At 33.1% G+C, this 20,183-nt stretch overlaps 2 protein-coding genes across 2 annotated transcripts in view; one reads left to right on the forward strand and one right to left on the reverse strand.

Moving 5' to 3' along the window:
• The window catches only part of LOC140756604 (coactosin-like protein), a 48,434-nt gene extending 31,920 nt beyond the window's left edge, over positions 1-16,514 (reverse strand). Inside the window, exon 1 of the mRNA XM_073092137.1 lies at positions 16,152-16,514. Within this exon, the coding sequence (XP_072948238.1) occupies positions 16,152-16,205 (54 nt within the window). The 5' untranslated portion in view covers positions 16,206-16,514. The remainder of the gene's footprint in view (positions 1-16,151) is intronic.
• Positions 16,515-16,815: 301 nt separating this feature from the next.
• Prpk (TP53 regulating kinase) lies at positions 16,816-17,807 on the forward strand. Its single transcript, XM_073092138.1, has 2 exons — positions 16,816-16,935; positions 17,026-17,807. The coding sequence occupies exon 2, from the start codon at positions 17,044-17,046 to the stop codon at positions 17,761-17,763; it is 720 nt and encodes a 239-aa protein (XP_072948239.1). The 5' UTR covers positions 16,816-16,935; positions 17,026-17,043; the 3' UTR covers positions 17,764-17,807.
• Positions 17,808-20,183: the final 2,376 nt, after the last annotated feature.

Here is a 20,183-nt window from a genome sequence, read left to right on the forward strand (position 1 = left end):
ACTTAGTTAAAACTGAAATGTTTGTCTCTGATTCCATTTTTTTTAATAAAACGATTATACATTTCCTAACCGCGTATGAGTGTGTAAGTAGACGTATAAACATTAAAATAGAAATTATTACGCGGCATTCAAAAGATTGCGTCTATAATTCTATATCTTCTTCTCCATAACGAAACACTTTGTGAAGTGGTGGTAGTTGTATTGACATTCAAAAAGTGCTCTGTAAAGAACCTATTTTGAATAAAAAAAATTGATTTGATTTGACTTGATTTAGAGTAGATAAACAAATATTTAGATTATAAGTATTATATTTAACTGGTTTCTAAATAGAAATCTTTTCTAACATAAGTAAAGCTTTTCAAAATATAAATAGCAGACTCTAAAATTACTTAACTTCACACTTTTCATCGCGGACATTTTAATTTAAAATTAATAAGAGCGTATATTTCACTGCTACAATAATAATATTAAAATGCTGAACTCTTAGAAATGACTGAAATCTAATCGATTTACTAATGAATCATTGGCAGTAATTTAGGCTGTACATTTATGACTCATGATAAATCGATTAGACGTTGCATGACCTAACGGAATCTATGGCTTCGTACCGAAAATGGCGGCTATATGGATATGATTTGGCGGGAGGTTTTTTGACATATGGTGGAGGGTGACCAAACGTTCTGCATTTTGTAGGATGGTTTTAAATTCAGTTTCGTTTAAAAATTATAATATTGTTATTTATTTTTTAATAAATCGATCAATAGTTGATAATTTATTTTTATAAAAGAAATATACAACTTACAAATCGGTCGGTACAAGTAATATTTAGCAAATAATTACGTGAAAATTATATGTATTTTAAATCAATCTACAAAATAGGTAATACTGCAGCAACCGTACAGCAACTTTAAATTTTAAAAAGAAAAAAACAGACAATATGTTTAAATAATATCTTAATCTAAATAATCTGTGCACTTGGTTAAACTTTTCTACCGGATTCGTGGGTGCCGTGTGAACGCTGAGCGCGGGTCATCGCTCCACAGATATTGTATCTGTGTCTGGCTGAACAAAGAAGTATTGTGTACCACATGTTCCGATATGAATGAGAAAGCACTTCCGGGATTGTTTTTTCGAATGCCGAGAATGTACCGCGCCTGTGGCCTTGCACAGACGAAATAAGAAGTAGGCTTCTAATTCATTTTCTGTGTCAATAAGAGTAACTCCGTAGTATGGAAAGGCAGAAAACTGTACTAAGTCACGTGGATGAGCGAGTCAGACTATGAAAGTAATGTGATAATCTATTTTATACTGATCATATTGTTATCATGATTAAATCTCTGACTATTAAATTTCACTTTCACATCGTATTTTGTCGTTGTTTTTTATATTAAAAACGAATTACTTAGACCTAAATTAAAGTTAATTAACTTGATCATAAGATACTACTACCACCTGTAATCTATAATCAATCCCAAATAGTTACCCATTTCTGTCCGACTGACCTCAGATGCATTGCTATCTAAGGACTAAAGTTGAACGCTTTATATAAGTATATTATTATCTCCATTACCAAAACCTTCAAACCAGACCACAGCAGCACTATACCATTATTGTGAGGCAAAAATAAGTGTGACGGTGGTGCTATGAAAATAGAACTATACCCAACCTTATATATGCCATAACTCTACGTTAAATTCAGTAAATACTTATATGCCAATATTTTAGACACCTACATAATTAAATTAGGTATTCAACACCTCTCAAAAGTGACCTTTGCAAGTGAACTCTATAATTATAGTAGTTAAATAGGTTAAATATGATTTGGCAGCCACCCAACGGCTTGAAGTTCGAGGTTAACCTAATCTAATTTTAACTCCCCCACGGGTTCCCGAAAAGGAATTATTTCTACGCCATTGACGCGTACGAAGGAAATTATCTTATGAATATAAGTTCTGTATAAAAGATAAAAACAGCTCTCCGCCTCTGTAGCTGCGTGCAATTTTACATTTTTTACATAGTAACCATAGATTAGTAATGTATGTATAATTGTCGTCTAAATCAGTTCAGCAGATTTTTAGATAAATCCAAAAAGAAACAACAAAGAGAAGAAGATATTTTTCTACTTTTTTTTCGTAAAAGAAGATGGAATTTATTTCGAAATTACAAACTGATATTGCGATTTTATTTATGGTCAATATAGTTTTAAAAACAACGATCATTTTTTATCTGTTTCAGAGATTAGTGACATAATATTTATTTTCTGTTGGTAAGTTTAAAAACAAAACATTCTATTTGCAATTTGATTCCAAATATAAAATGTTGAATACAAACTACTTATTCAAATTAAATAAATAAACGCTTTCTACACTCATACCCTACATTAGACTTCTGCAACACTTAGAACTATAAATAACCAAGCATTCCGTTGCTCTCAACAGTACTGTATTCATAAGCAGGATAATGTCCATAAAAATAAGATCAGAATGACATCGCATGAGTCAGTTGCGTTTGCTAGGGATGGCGATTCTTTTCGAACCAGATCGATGCTTGAATCTATTCGAATCGATGATAAATCGATTCTCACAAAAGTGGAGGCCTAAATCTCAAAAAAATGGAGGCCTAAAGAATATATTCTCTAAAAATCTATCTATCTGTTTCAAACTATTTGGACGAAGCTAACGAAAAATAAGATCGACACGACCAAACAATCACTAAAATACGTATTCGTAAGCAAATATGTCTATAACATACATATTTGTTAATGTTCAATCAACTTCCAAAAAATCTAGGATTTTCTAGGATGAAAGATCGATTCGCTAAATCGATTTTTTGGCCCAATAGATCGATTCTTCGATTAAGCGATGTCATATCACCATCCCTAGCGTTTGCTTTGTGTAAACATGGCGGGCGGCGCGTGCCTCTAATAGTACGTTAAAAATAACTGAGCACAGTTCAATACCCAGTAATCTCTTAAACTTAGGGGATTAGGATCAAGTTAGTTGTTTTACTGCTTCGTAGTAATAATGTCTGGAAGGTTAAAACAAGTATGTTTTACTCATTGATTAGTAAAGATTACTCACTCCTAACAAGACAATGTAACCAACCAGTTTTGACAATTGAAATTGTCACTGTTATTTATTTTCGTGTTTGAAAAATATTTAAAAATGTTATTTTTAGATCATTTACGAATGAAACTAAATTTCTTCGCACTTTTTCTTCGATTTCGTGTTTTTGCACCACTTAAATGCGCATGTCGGCATTGTTCCGTGTAAATTACACTGAGAGCCATTAAATGGCTGACAGAATTTTCAGCCGTTTAAGCCATTTAATGGCTTCCTTCAATTAAAAGGCGGTGAGTTAAAGGTTTGCTATGCATTTTTGGACTAGTTTAAAAGTATAACAGATATTGGAGCCCATTGATATCTGTAATCAATTGGAAATACGATTGAGGTGAATACAGAAGCGCTACACAGCTGTTATAAAGCATTAATAGGTGTGATGGCTAAGCCTTTGGACTCACCGGAATCGAACTGACTTTTACCACATCTTTAATAACAGAAGCAAACAGCTAAGTAAATAGTTAGATTCTTTCCTTCTTCCTATTCTGAATTAATTTTATCAGAGTTTAATTATATATGCGATTGTAACTGGACTGTCGCATTGAGTACCGTAGTCTTAAACAACACAAAAATCGATGTGACGTCGGTACCGCTATAGTCGAACGTGACTTTTGTGCAAAAAGTCCAAATAACCGTACAATTTTTATGTAATACACTGCATTTACCCAATCCCCTGATTTATTACCTTTTAACTTATATAAGGCAGGTTCTTATTTGAGATTCATCACAGATTCGTTATTCTTCCAGAGGATTAAGACGAAATGCTTCGTTTAAGTCAAGGTAGAACCCTCTGTGGTTCGACTCCAGCGGCACCAATACCACACCTATTTCTGTCTAATAACAGCAGTGTTAAGCGCTGCTGTATTCTGGTTTGAAGGATGCGGTAAGGAAGACATACTTATCCAAGGCTTTCCAACTTCGTCAGTGGTAGCAATACCGGAGTTGCCAAACTCAGATAAAAGTAATTATCGAGGGTTGATTACAGATGTCCGTGGGCGGCAGTAGCCACTTACCATCAGGTGGACTGCATGCTCTTTTGATACTTCAATATTTTGAAAAAATGTCTGCATTATGACTCTACAAAACAGGACAGAACACAACGAAATGAAATGAAATATATTTTTATTTTGTATAGGCCAACGGCGGCACTTACAAATTGTCAGTTACAATATTTTCTTAAACTACTACCGACAGCAATATACTATTGTTATGAGACAGAAAAAGATTAAACAATGACTCTTTTGCAATCGAACTAGTATGAAGTGCCCTTAAAACCCCTGAAAATTCATTTTAAACACATAACGTCACCACAAAATTCACATATGGTGCTGTCAAATTATATAACATGATCGAAATGATGTTGTGGTCACAAGCTGACCCTGTTTTCACTCCGTAAGGTCGACGGGTAAGGTCCGAACAGGCGCTGTGATGCAATCGAAAGCTTTCGTCACTTGTGATATTTATAGGTTACTTTTGCAGCTTTTACGAATAATTTCTTTTTAGTAGTAAATGAGCATGCCAGTGACCATCTTCATCGTCATCAACCCATTATCGTCCCACTGCTGGGCACGGGTCTCCTCTCAGAATGAGAAGGATTAGGCCATAGTCCACCGCGCTGGCCAAGTGCGTATTGGTAGACTTCACATACCTTTGAGTTTTATTTTGATAAATCTCTCAGGTATGCAGGTTTCCTCACGATGTTTTCCTTCACCGTTTAGCATTAATTTCTTATTTATTATTAATTTCTAACACACACATAATTTTTAAAAAAATCAGAGGTGTGTGCCTGGGATTTAAACCTCGGACCCTTCGATCGAGAGGCCGAGTTTCTTAATCACTAGGCTATCACTGCTTGCGTGGCCAACTTCATCTAGAATAGTTTCTAAAACTGATCACAGATACGTTGCCATTGTAGATGACTAAGAAGGACGCCTTATGTGTAAGTCAGCATCCTCCCACCGAACTGTTTCACGCTAGACATAGGTGTAGCGGTATAGTCCGCGCCAATATGCTAGTCCGCTCTGAAGTTATTGCGAGCAGATTGTCATACAATTAGCTATGGCGACGCGATTCATTTCTATATTCAGAGCGGACTAGTTTTACGCGGACTATACCACCCCAGTTGAACCAATTCTACTCTATCACGAGTGGGTTATTAGGATTTAATTTAATTACATTAAGATTTTTTGGGTTTTTAGGATAGCAAACATTCATTTACATCTTAAAACATAGTCAGCAGACCTCTTGCTGGATCTTTCAGTTATAGTATTCCGATGCGGTTAGAATATTTCATCTCATTTAAGTATATTCATTTTGATACCACGAATAGAGTAAAATACACCTCATTTATCTGAGATTTACTAATTACCATAATAACGAATACATCACCATATATTTCCCTAATAAAGTAGGGTTCCCTACCCAAAGGGTAAAAACGGTACCGTATTTCTAAGCCATTCTGTCAAATATTTTCATCATAAAAGATATAAGATGGAAGGTAAGGTTTTTAATTTGGAACTATTTAAATACTACAGAGCTAAAGTCAAGTTAATGATCGATAATGCGTATGCACATTATATAAAATTTGTAGAACATAGTATTAGTAAAAGCCCAAATATATTTTGGAGACATGTTAAAACTCAACGTCAAAGTCAGCATAAGTGTAGCCTATTTAAAAAAGATGGCAAATATTTTTCTGGACAAGACGCAGTCAATGCTTTTGCTGAGTATTTTAGTTCCGTATTTCTGAATGATAAGCCATGCCTCGACTGCGACGTGTACCAAGATACTCATAATGTTAGGACCTCCATAAATACGCCGTACGTTTCTGTTGATTCTGTTACTTCGGCCGAAATAATAAAGGCAGGGAAACGCTTGAGAGACCAGTCTTCTACAGGACCAGACGGTATTCCTCCATTCGTAGTAAAGGATTGTATACAAGTATTTATGTATCCCCTGTTGCATATATTTAATCTATCCCTATCAACATCAACCTATCCTGCATATTGGAAAACTTCTAGGGTAACACCAGTTCACAAAAATGGTGATAGTGCTGAAATATTAAATTATAGGCCGATTGCAGTTCTGTCAGGTTTCGGCAAATTGTTTGAATCTATTCTCAATGCTCGTATAATGCAACAAATTAGTATCCATCTTCATGATAGCCAACACGGTTTTAGGCCTAGCCGCTCAACAGTTACCAATCACATTAATTTTGTCAGTGACGTCATAGACACCATGGACGCGGGTCGCCAAGTTGACGCGGCTTATTTTGATTTTAAAAAGGCATTCGATCGAGTAGATAATGATATACTTTTGATGAAGCTCAGTCTATTTGGTTTTACTCCCAAATTGCTTGCATTTTTAGCTTCTTACTTAGACAATCGAACTCAGTATGTCCACCTACTTTCACATAAATCTTATCTCTATTATACGCGATCAGGAGTCAATCAAGGAAGTACACTTGGCCCTAGTCTATTTTTAATAATGATCAACGATTTGCCGAGGGTTGTTAGATCTGCAAAATGTCTTATGTTCGCTGACGATCTGAAATTATATTACCCTATAGTTGATAGCCAGGATTGTAAAGCTCTGCAAAGCGACATAAATCGTATTTTGCAATGGAGTTCTGACAATCGATTATCGTTAAACAGCGAAAAATGTAAAATTATAACTTTTTCCAGATCGCGTGTACCGTATATACACTCCTACCACCTTGAAAACAAACCTCTCGAACGCGTAAACGTTATACGTGATCTTGGTTTAACACTCGATTCGCAACTAAATTTCAGGCAACATATAAAAGACTTATGTCTTAAGGCACACAAAACATTAGGTTTTGTTTTGAGAATGGCTTCAAACTTCACTGATGCAAATGTAGCGCTCATTCTATACAATTCCTTCGTTCGTTCCAGACTCGAATATAACGCAGTCGTTTTCGATCCTTGTGAGAAGAAATATTCTCTCATGATGGAAAGAGTCCAAAGGAAACTTGCCAGATTTATCTACAGTCGTAAATTTGGGTTCTACCCTTATCTATACCCATCCCTTTTTGTAACAGGTATGATAGGGCTCGATACATTAGAGTTACGGCGAAAGCTATTTTTAATGGTGCATTTCTATCTGTTACTTAATAATAAAATTGATAATCCCCTTGCACTTGCCAAATGTGGTATAGAGGTTCCGATGCAGTATATGCGTGGAGGGTATGGAGGCAGAAGGCCTGGCCGTCTGTTGGCAGAACGTTTGTTGCGCACGCGCCGCACAGCAGCTGCACCACACTGCGCTGCGCCTGCTTTAATCAATCGCCTGCTTTTACAGATGCCTGATGTTGACATATTTCATGACAACCTTACAAGATTTATGAATGTATGTAAAGTATTCTTGAGCACATGTAATGTTTTAGGTTAAGCCTGTAAATTACATGTTATGTTATGTTATAAATAAATAAATAAATAAATAAATAAATAAATAAATAAATTCCATCAGTCCGTCTGTCACATGTCTCTTGAACCATAGACCATAATAGATAGACATTTAATTTTTTTACAGAGTAGGTATAACGGTGGCCCGCTGTGAGGAATACTAAAAAAAAGCTTGAAAATGGGGCTCGCCATACAAGAAACCATTATTTTTCGGCTTTTTAGGTTTATCCATCGACCCGTCATAGGTATACTGTTCAAATTTTCAAAACGCACTTACTTCTATGACTGCTATGATAACAAATACCAAAAATAAATGAAAATTTGGTACGAAACCCTCGGCGTATGAGTCCGGCTCGCGCTTGTCCCAGTATATTTAAAAGCAGCGATACAATAAATTTACATAGTCAATCTTATAGATGTAAACCTCCGCCAATTACGATCTTATTAAGCCTTTCAGTAGCTCAAAGTGTTATAAGTATACATATAATTATTTCATTTCACGGGGTAAGTGTTACACAGCTGTTCATATTTATTGCAAGTTTATTTTGCAATTTATAACCATAAAATTTACATAACTGCATGCATGTTACAGAGAATATTTTGAAGAAACTCTTTTATGGGCGGTTAGAAGAGAAATGTAGCATATCCTTACTATTATTATATGCGAAAGTATGTTCAGTTGTTTTAGTTTTTAGTTTATTTGATTGGGGTTTTACGGGTCAACTAATTATCCTTTAGATATATTATACGTCAGTAGGATAATATATCTATGAATCTTCAATAAATATGGCATACTGATTTTTTTTAACAATTAAAAAACAATTTATTTCAGCCGTATGTTTCATTATTCGATGAGGTTGGATTCGTCTTAATTGTGTGATATAGACTACATAATTTCCCTCTTCAGTTCATATTTAGGTATATTTAGGCAGTCGGGTTTTTTCTTCTTTTAATAATAATTACTAATTATACATATTACTAGCTGACCCGGCAAACGTTGTGTTGCCATATAAATAAAAAAAAATGTTAAGGGTGACCAACATCACTTAGGGGCATGAAAAATAGATAGTAGCCGATTCTCAGACCTACTGAATATGCGTATAAAATTTGGTGAAAATCGGTAAAGCCGTTTCGGAGGAGTACGGTAACTAACATTGTGACACGAGAATTTTATATATAAAACTAGTTTAAATCCGTTAACTATTTCCGGCAATATTTATTACTTATATTGAACTCACATAGAGAATAACTGTTGTGGTTTAAAGGGTGTGGTAAGGAAGACATATTTTATTATTTGAGTTTGAACTTAGTGCTTTACGCACCTTGTTACTCGTCCTTCTTTTAAGGAAAGTCAATTCAGTTTTTGCAAGTTTAACCTATTAATAAACACTTTGAATTCAGAGACACTTATTTATCTGTCTGTATAGATGCATAGATTATTATTATGAGTCCGGATCAATCGTAACGTACGTGGGAGCGGGTCGACGCCCTCGTAGATTTCGACTTGTGAACCCCGGCCCGGCTGGCTACTGTGACCATAAACATATGTATCTATTTTAATGATAAATTATAATTTAATACTGTATGTGATTAAAAGGCTGTCATTATCTAAGGTAGTATTTTTTACGAAAATTAAGTTGCAGGCGACTTTACAGACAGTTTGTGAACTATGGACAATCCCAAATTGAATAGGACTACTGCCTTAAGTTGGACAATAATACTTTGCTACTATTGAAGACTAATTGCCGCATGTAATCGCTTAACACATCCTTAAAACCAGGCCACATAGGCGTTTAATATTAGGTACTATTATTTGAAAAAAGTATGATAAAACGCACTTTCAACTTTTGTCGTCTGACATCTTTAGGCGACACTTGAGAAAACTAAACTTTTGCGAGCTGTAACGTTGAATGCCTATGTTAAAATTTAAAAAGCATAATATACAGCCAAGCACTCGACCAACTTACGCGAGATGTCAACAAAAAGAGAATTTTCTAAAATAAAAACCCATGGCCACCCTATCAAGTAACAAGTTCGTACATACCGTATTTGAAGATAGATCATAAACTTACTCGAAATACATATGATTATGTAACCATTCTTTTTGAGAAACAACCGTAGAACAGAGTGAATGAAAATTGAGAGGAATCCTCACGATGGCCTAAACCTTGTCATCATAAATAGGTAACTCATAATTGGATAAAAACGGTGGTAAAAACATGTGGTTCGCCTCCTATTTATGTCGAATGACAGCAGTGATAAGCGCTGCTGTGTTTTGGTTTGAAGGGTATGGTAAGGGAGACATAATTATCCGCGGCATTCTAGCTTAGTGACCGACCTCAGGTAGGAATTTAATTTTATCTGGTGTTAACAGTTGTCCACGGGCGGCAGTAAGCACTTACCATCAGGTGGACTACATGCTCGCCTAGACACACACCCTAGACTGGATTGGAAGTCCGACCTGAGTGTATTTTCTTATTATTACCACATTTCACTTCACGACAGAACCACGACCCAATCTAGAGGACTAAATATGATTGTACAAGCTGATGATAAGATAAATGTCGCATGATATAATCACTTGCATCAAACAAGTAAATTGATTAGGTCTCGTTATCAGTTAATGACAGAATCCTTATTCCTATAATCCTAGCTGGTTGATAAGAATTATCGTACTTAGAAACAAATAAGGCATAAAAGGAAAATCGCATTGTGCCTTGAATGCCATTTTGTGAAGCGTATCAGTGGATTGTTCTTCAACATTAATATTCTATTTGAATGTTATTAGAACCCTTTATGGTTCAATTCCGGCAACAACACACATATTTCTGCAGTGGTACGGCTGTCGTGTTTTGATTTGAGAGGTGTGGAAAAGAAAACTTTCTGAAAATACCATTAGGTAGACTGAACTGTTTGCTACCTCTGATTTAGTACCTACAGATTAAAGTCGTGCACGAGCATGCAGTCTACCTGATGCTAAGTGGTCACTGCCACCTACGACATCTCTAACTAATCCCAAATAGAACAGGAATTCTATCTGCCGATTACAGATGTATTGCCACTTCTGAGAACGGGGGGGGGGGGGGGGGTTACTACCATCTGTTAACACAATATTATTTTAATCATACTTTTACAGTTTTTGCTGGAAATTTAACTTCTTAAGCAAAATATGTCAATTTCAGTTGGTTTTATACAATGAATAAGCGAAAAATTAATAAGGGATTAAGTTTGTTCAACTGTGTATGTCGGAATATTTTACTGTTTCAAGGAGGAAATTATTTTTTTCCTGAACTATGAAGGTTTTTAAAAGATGGTAGTAGGCCCCCAGAGATGGTCACCTTTTAGTCAAGTTAGCCGCACTCATGTAAATGCAAATTTAATAAATAAATATTGCAACAAAACAGATCTAACTTTATTTTATTATTTGTGCATAAGAAATTAGTGGAACATGTTATTTGAACTTAAAATTAAAACACGAGCGCATCTGACCGGTCATGAGAACTATTCAAATTAAAGTCAGACTGAACTCTGATTAAGACGCGTGTCTTAGTAGAAGCGAATATCAAGCCATGCTTTAAAATAATATTCTCGTAGTGTATTAAGTTTATACTTATTGGACGTGTGCAAAATGCTTACTCATTTCTTCAAAATACAACATTTTCCTTATTCGATACGAACAACGGAAAAAAATTAATACTTATATTACGCTTCATAAACTCATGTGTAAATAAAATCGTAAACAAGAAATGTTACGATTTTGTTACAGATACAGATAATATAGCTGATATTAAATTATTTTTTATTTCGTTGAAAAATTTAGGTAGCGAAGATCCACTTAAATTATCTATAATTTATTTTTCTACTATACTATTTATTTTTCACATAGATTAGTAAAAATACTTCGCCGCCTTGAAATTGGATGAAGCCACAAACGGCTTATTTTAGTAAGTTCGTTTTTTTAATTCTTGACAAATAAAAACATTTTTAGAGAAAATTTACGAATAAATAACTAATACTGCGTAATTTACGTAATAAATAAATAATTATTTCAAATATTTTAGGGACATTTAGCACGGAGACGTGGCAAAACTTTTTTACGCAACTATTTCAATTCTCAAAACTGGGTACATTTTCTTGTTAGGAGTAAGTAATCTTTACTAACCTATGATTTTTCAATATAAGTTAATTTTATTTTTCAAGCCACACACATATTTTATTGCTGGTACTCGTATTACAACAACAGCTTTATTCTATTTATACAGCAGTAGTGACGTCAACACAATAGGAAAACCGCTTAAATATAATAAACAAGCAATGCCGTTAGTTACCTTTCATGATCAACCCGTTACTGCCCCAGTATTGATCTTCTTCTCTCAATGTAAGGGTTAAGAGCAGGCTAAATAAATGAGAAGGGTTAAGAACATTTATGCGCTGCCTAAGGACAGGTAGAATTCGCAAACGTTTGAGAATATTATATGTAATTTTAAAGTAATATTACATTCTTTATAATATTATCATCGCGGAATTTATACATTTTAATATGCGTTATTTACGAATAGCTTTATTTTTAGTGCAAATATTTCGATCCATTTGCATGGATTATGTACTTACAAAGTTTTAAAGATAATATTTTGTTTCTTTATCTAAGTTTTATTGAACTCACACACACATAAAGTACAATGTTTTTTGTAATTATCATTACAATAACATAAAAGTATTAACATAAGTACATTTTATTTTATTCAGAAATATTCGGCGATGTCCACTAAGATCCATTGCAAAAATCCATTGATGGATCTTTTTGCACTTTTTTGTCCACTTTAATCCATGATACAGGATTTTATTCAAAGTGGATCTTTTAGGACTAACGGGTGTCGGAAGATCCATTATGAATAAAAACATACGAAGAAACATAACTTTTTTATGGCTCAAAACACACAAAAGAAAAAATAAATTAAAATACATGAAAAGATCCCTATTTAAGTTTATTTTGTGTGTTATTGAGCCATAAAAAAGTTATGTTTCTTCGTATGTTTTTATTCATAATGGATCTTCCGACACCCGTTAGTCCTAAAATCCACTTTGAATCCACTTTGAATAAAATCCTGTATCATGGATTAAAGTGGACAAAAAAGTGCAAAAAGATCCATCAATGGATTTTTGCAATGGATCTTAGTGGACATCGCCAAATATTCTTAGCCCAATCCATGTAAAAATAACGCAACAAGAAAGTAAGTCTACGTACGTAAAAGTATCTTAATAGATTTATTATATGGTATGCAGTTTCAGAATGTAACAGAATATCTGTTTTGAATCTGTTACATTTTAATCACACAAAATTTTAGGGCTAATTACGTACTGTAAAGTTGCAAATATAGAGCGTCTGACGTGTGTTTACTCAAAAATTTCTTATCTATACTAATATTATAAAGAGGAAAACTTTGTTTGTTTGTTTGATTGTAATGAATAGGCTCAAAAACTACTGGACCTATTTTAATAATTCTTTCACCATTCGAAAGCTACATTATCCACGAGTAACATAGGCTATATTTTATATGAAATATATTCGATAAATAGATTTAGAGGCGATACACAGTTAGCCGGGTCAGCTAGTGTTTAATATATTAAGACGCAAAATATAATACGTAATATATGGTAAAGCCGGGAGGTGAATTAATAAAAAAACTTCAACCTTTTGAATTTTATTACAATTTGAATAAAATTAAGAGAAATTATGAATTATGAATGAGCCTGAATTTTTAACAAACAAAATATATTTTAAAACCTATTTATAAATGCAAAATATAATAAATATTTTTTAATAATCCACTTAATATTCAAATCGACTCTCTAATCCTTTTAAAGAAACACAAAGAGATTAAACTCCTCTTAAATTATATAATAAATAAAATTCCGTATGTTTGTACAAAATTTAAGTAGGAAATGGATAGACTTGGCTTGTTACCCAATTGCGGAGGGTAATGATTTTCGAGCGTATGTATGTATGTATAGTCCGCGTAAAACTGCTAGTCCGCTCTGAATATAGGAATGAATCGCGTCGCCATAGCAAACTGTATGACTATACCTGCTCGCAACAACTTCAGAGCAGACTAGCAGTTTGGCTATACATATCTCATTTTTGGCACACCTGCAGCAAAAATGGCTTGACATATTTTGATATATGAGATGTTGTTGTTGGTTTCGTCTAAATTGTAAAAATAACAAAGGCACAAAACTTAAAAAAAGGCTTAAAACAATGGGCTTTTTACAATAATTGTCTAGTTTACAAAAGAAATACATGAGTGTATGATGTATGAGTGTTTAATATACTTTTATCCCGAAATTCCAATGGGATAGGAACTTATATTTACTTCCCTAACAAATAATATAAGCAAGGATAGCAGTTAATGTTTGAAGTAGAGTGATATTCATAATTTCACCAATTTCATGCATATATTTAAGTTTCGTTTATGAATAGCGAGTTTAATTAGAGTCGGTGGTAATTATAATAGACAATTCATTATTCATAAAAAATATCTCGCTGTGTGAACATAATCTGACGCACGAAGAATGCAAGTAATGAAAAGCAGAACGCGACCAAAGCAGTTTCACTTTAATAAATTGTCGTGGAAAAAACACGATGTAGCGGTTTTATTTTTATGTTTTGTTCGTTGTTTTTATTGTTATAATTGTTATTGTAATAAACGTAAATAATATTAAATTTAATTCTTAATTAAGCGATCATGCTGACTGCAATATAAAACAGACAAGGAAAGTGGTCACCGCTGTTTAAGAATACGAAAATTTGTATCACCAGAATGGTCAATTACATTGTAAAGTTTAGCGGGAAACATCACTCATTTACCTTATGCTTACATAGTATCTGTTAATTATATATTCGTACGCAATTAATTACTTAATTCAGAGGCTATTTAAAATTAAAACGAAACTATAGTAATAAAAATCTATGGCAATAAAAGGGAACTTTTCGCGCGCTTTTTATTAGTATACAATTTTAATAATCTTGTTTTTCTAAATGTATGACATGACCGCGGAATTAACTTATTCAGCCGAAATATTAAAAATACATTTTTACCTTTTATATTTCGTATCGAAAATTACGATAGCAGGTTAAATACTAAGATGTTCAAATGTAAACTCGATAGCATATTTTAAGAGGAAAGTATTGAATAAATGAAACTAACCAAATTGATTTTATATATTTTTCTTTCGATGAAAACACGTTCCGTTCCACTTTATGACTATTCTGACTTATAAATGTTCAAATATATTTCAATACGATCTACGAAAAATAATTACTTTTTTCTATCTACAGGAAATTGAATGATATTTTTTTTAACTCTGGTAAAAACAAGTACATGAAATAAAAATAGATGGTTGACTAGTTTGGGGTCAGTTTCTTACTTCGTTGTTTACTTCAATTAATTCTTATATAGTGTATTTGTACAATCTAAATTGTATTCTATAAAATTAACATAAAATATTTTCTCTAAAAGAGCGTTCCAAAAGGAACTACTTAATTAAGTAGATAACTCAATAAGAATTCAACATATTTATCTATTAAATTTCTATAATAAATCTTATACATTTATAATAGACTTTATTATATTTAAGTGTTAAGTTAAATCGTAATAATTTATTCACAATTCAGTCCACTTGTGATACAAAGACAACATCGTAAATATTTTAAAAGTGTATTTTTATAAGCATGTTACAATTCGCAAAGCTTTGCAAATCTCACATACCTTAAAAGGAAATTTGAATGGGTTATGGAATTCAATACAAACTTTCAGTCTAAAATCGTATTAGGCGTGTAGGGACTGCCGCACCTCCATCCTACATCTGTGGAAATGCGCCCAGACATATAGGACATCTCTTCACTATAGGACACCCCTCTGCACAACCTTATATCTATAGGCTGCGTGACTAACAATTTGCCCGCTATTGTGAATTAAAACGATATTTTTACTCTGTATGCCACACATTTTTTAATTCTATAAAACTCGGCTGAATAGGTTTGATAGTCTTGAATAAAAATTTCATACGCGTGAATCGATGACGATTTTTGTGTATTATAGAAAAATACAATAATCATTATACTATAGTAATGTCATACGAAAGGAATTTAATTAACTTAGTTTTCTCGTTAATTTAGTGGGTTATTTAATCATTTTAAAGATTTCTTTATTAAGAGACAATTTTTTATTTTATTTTACCATAAACAACACGTGATAATTAAAAAGATACATATATTTTTGATAAATTATAAAATAAAAATCTTGTAGCTTTTTAATTGTAAAAATTTAACTCCTTTCTCATTCATAAATTTCGTACGAAAACCAATTCATGAATTCGCTATTAAATGATTTTTTTTTACTTCTTTACCGCACTTGTTTAAGGTGAGTCATTATTATTTTTTGTTTATAATATTCCCTAAAAGGAAACCATAACTCCGGACGTTCCTACAGGACGTCATTAATACACCCCTTACAATGTACCTACGAATGTATCATGTCATATATACAGGCTGCATGACTAAGCTTTTATTTTCGCCTTACAAAAAAAAACTATAAAAAAAATAACTCACTTTTTTCGGCCCATTCTGCACGATGGTCTCGTATTCCAAGCCTTCCATAGACATCGTTCTCACAAATTAAAAAATCACACAAAAAGTATGTATGCACTTGGCGTTCCTTTACGAAAATATGCGTAATTAATAGTCCACTCGATTTTATTATACGGCTCTAAATGCAATTTTTACGGCAGTAAAAACACTAAAAGGCTAAAAAATCACTGTTTCCATTAAATACTTTGCTAAATTGAGTGTTTGGGCGTTAATACGTCGTGCCGCCGGCCGGCACGGGTGCAACAACCAATATCAAACGCCCACACAGCCTCCCTTGCTCTCCAGCGAGTGAACACATACAGACAAGCGTATGTATAGAAAGTTGATATAGCATAGAGCCTCTGGAATTAAATGTAAGGTGCGGCCTCGCTACGACAGTTTCATTTTCCTTTTAGTTAAGCGTTCCGTTACAGGCTACCAAATTAAAAATATTTATATAATTTTATTGAAACAATATTTTTACTACAACTTATGACTTTAATGACTAACTTTTAATGACTAATTTAATGGTAATAAGAAATATTCACGAAGTTTTTTTAATGATATTTAATAGAAAAATAAGATAACATTGGCATATAATTTATTTACTATGGTTATCACGCTGACAGCGACTGTCACTCTGAATTTCTGTCTTCTGTCAAAATTTTATCGTGAAAAATACCGCTAAGAATCGATCGTGTATAAATTTGTAAACAAAATTTATTACAATTTCAATAAAACAGCACAAGCTTTTTATTAAATTCAGGTACATAAACTTGCACCAAAATAATCGATAGTATTAGAAACTTGTCACACAATCCCATATTTCCCATATTTAACTGACTTGAAATTCCAGGTTATTTTAGCTGCAAAAATGTGCGAAAACTTGCAAATGTTGAAACAGGGGGCTGAAGCGAAGTTATACATCTGCAACTATTTGGGTAAGCCGACGCTCATAAAGGAAAGATTTAAGAAAAACTACAGACATCCTGATTTAGACACAGCGATTACTAAAGAGCGTATTAAAAATGAGGCGCGGTCGATCGTGCGCGCTAAAGTAGCCGGGGTGAAGACTCCAGCGCTCTATTTAGTTGATTTCGAGCGCCGTCGTATCTATATGGAGCACTTTGAACACAGCATAACAGTTAAAGACTTCATTATTAATGTTTTCACTGAAGACCAAAACACCGAAGACGGTCAGAGCACGTTCGACTCGATCGCCACGAAGATTGGAGAAACCGTACGCAAGTTACATGACAGTAACATTATACATGGTGATCTGACCACTTCCAACATGCTATTAGTACCAAAAAACAATTCAGAGCAAAATAACACTGATTGGTATCAAATCGATAACATAGACATTGTTATGATTGATTTTGGGTTGTCCCACATTGACACGAGCGCGGAGGACAAAGGTGTTGACTTATATGTTCTGGAAAGAGCAGTTATCAGCACCCATAATGATTACCCAGACTTGTTCTGGAAGATCCTGGATGCGTACAAGAGTTATAACATCAATAATACTAATGAAATCATCAGTAAGTTTGAGGAGGTCCGTGCGAGGGGGCGGAAACGAACCATGGTGGGCTAGAATGCATTTTGTTACTGTTTATTTGTTTAAATCAACTGGTTTGATTTATTATTGTTGTTACTTCCACCTGAATGTTTTATTGTGCCAAAAATCTTCAACATGTTGAATGGACTTCCTATCATATTATTGTGTGAGATCTGTAACATAGAATTCACAAAAGAAGTGTAAAAAACAGTTATTCAAAACTTGGAATTATGTTGCAAATGGGGATGCAATCGTGATAGTATCATTATGAATATTAATATTTATTTCATATACCTCAGATATATGAGAAACTTTATGGCATATTGTCAATATATTCACCATTCAACAAATATTCATGTAATGGGTAGTTCAAGTGGTTATGATACCTACATGTACTTTTTTTAATCAATAGTTTTCAAGCCCTTTTTTGCCAATCTAATCCTATTATGTACTATATAAAATGTAATATTTTCGATCAGTGGTCTCGAACCTACCGATTTTTCGGTATTTCTTACCTATATTGGCACTGTTCTACAATTTTTCGCAATTTCATACATGGAAATTTTCTCGATTTTTTATCGGGAAAATATCGGGAAATCGGGAAAATTTCCATGTATGAGAGTGATGATTTTTTTATATAGAGTGATGCATTTTAAGAAAAAGTGAACAAATTAAAACATTTCCTGAGATAGTCAAGTATCTGCGACAAAAAAGGACGAAACAATCTGTGAAGTGAATTATAGGTGTCCTGGAAAAAAAAAGGTTGCCAAAATATTGTATTTTATTTTGTCATATGAGTATATCGATTTTGTGTATGAACATACTGATTTTAGTGGGCAACTCTAACTATTTCCTATTATGACGTTTGAGACCACTGTTTTCGATATTGATTTTACTTTGTTTCCAATGTGATGTGTCAATAGACATGTTGATATTTTAAGGACGGCCATTGAACTTCCATGTCGATACTTTATGGTCAATCATTGTACTTCCAATATATGATATGCTTAGTCGCACATGCCCTAGCAATGAGGACATTCCCTCATCTAGCTCATCCCTTATTGCTAGGCTTAATTATTATTATAAGTGAAATTTGAAACAAGTTTTTTTAAATAGTAAGCAATAGGGGGTGAGGGAGGTTTTGATTTGCGTATTTTTGGGGCTGAACATCTGGATAGTGGTTATGTCAATGTTTATTTATTTTGTCTGATGTTCTTGCAAAATTTGGAGTTTTCCAAAAAATACTAAATTTCTACTTACGTTATACTTATATGACCCCTTATATATATTTAACTGGGATACATACCAGTAATGTATAAGTATATAATAATTATGCTGAACCTAATATCTATTAAATATAGGTCTGTGTTGTAGACAAGTACCCTAAAACAGGGTTTCTCAAATTTAAAACTCTTTACATTTTTTTACAAATTAATGAGTTCGCCTTAAAAAAAACCTAAATCTAGCAAATTCTAGAAGGGAATTTGCTTTCTTAAGTTGGTGCCAATAAATTTTCTTGCACACCCCCTACTATTAACTGGCGTACTTTAAAGGGTGACTTTGAGAAACCCTGTTCTAGAATACCAGATTTTAGACTTCAATAAATATTGTAATCCAACAAAACAACAATTTCTATTTATCTCTCACTCTTTTGTTGTGATGTGTGAGTGAGAGACACATAAGGGATTTCGAATACAGTCTTTATTGAACCAACTTACATATGCATAATTTATAGCATTTAATAGAATATAATTGCACTACAATGCAAAATACATTTTTACCTTATTGTAGAATATCCTTATATTTCTTACTCTACTGTATTTAACGCTGAGTAAATATTAATTGAAAAAACGCGCCTTTAAATTAAAATATTCTCAATAAAATAAAACTTAACTGAAACGATGTTTTTTATATACGTTTATTAAAACCTTTGTAGTATTTACGAATACTATTTATAGAAATATATATATATAAAGTTACGATCCTTATATATATATTTCTTGTGCGTGTGTATGTCACTGAACTCCTCCTAAACGACTGGACTGATTTTGATGAAATTTGTTGTGTGTGTTCAAGGGGACTTCAGAATGGTTTAGATTCACAATTTAGCCCGTGGGAAAAGATAGTAAATGATTTTGATTTACTTGTTCAGAATTTACCACTTTTTAATAATGTGTTCTAATAAATAACTTATAAACATGTATTCTAATCATTCATAATTCATTGGCTGTACCTTTATAAATCACTGCAATATTGAAAGAAAAACCTTTAGTGTTGCTAGTAGCCACTGCAATAACATGTTATATCTAAATATCAGAGTAATTATTATTTACTCTGAAATGTAAAGGCACAATTTCTTACGAAATGTTAATTTAATGAAAAATTTAAATTACGAATCAAATCTTACGTTTGTATTTTTTTTAAAATCGTGAATTATTTTAACTTGAATATATCTG

This window comes from Epargyreus clarus, unplaced genomic scaffold, assembly GCF_041222505.1.
Source record: "Epargyreus clarus isolate Ecla_fem2 unplaced genomic scaffold, WU_Ecla_fem_2.2 ptg000035l, whole genome shotgun sequence".
Lineage (NCBI taxonomy): Eukaryota > Metazoa > Arthropoda > Insecta > Lepidoptera > Hesperiidae > Epargyreus > Epargyreus clarus.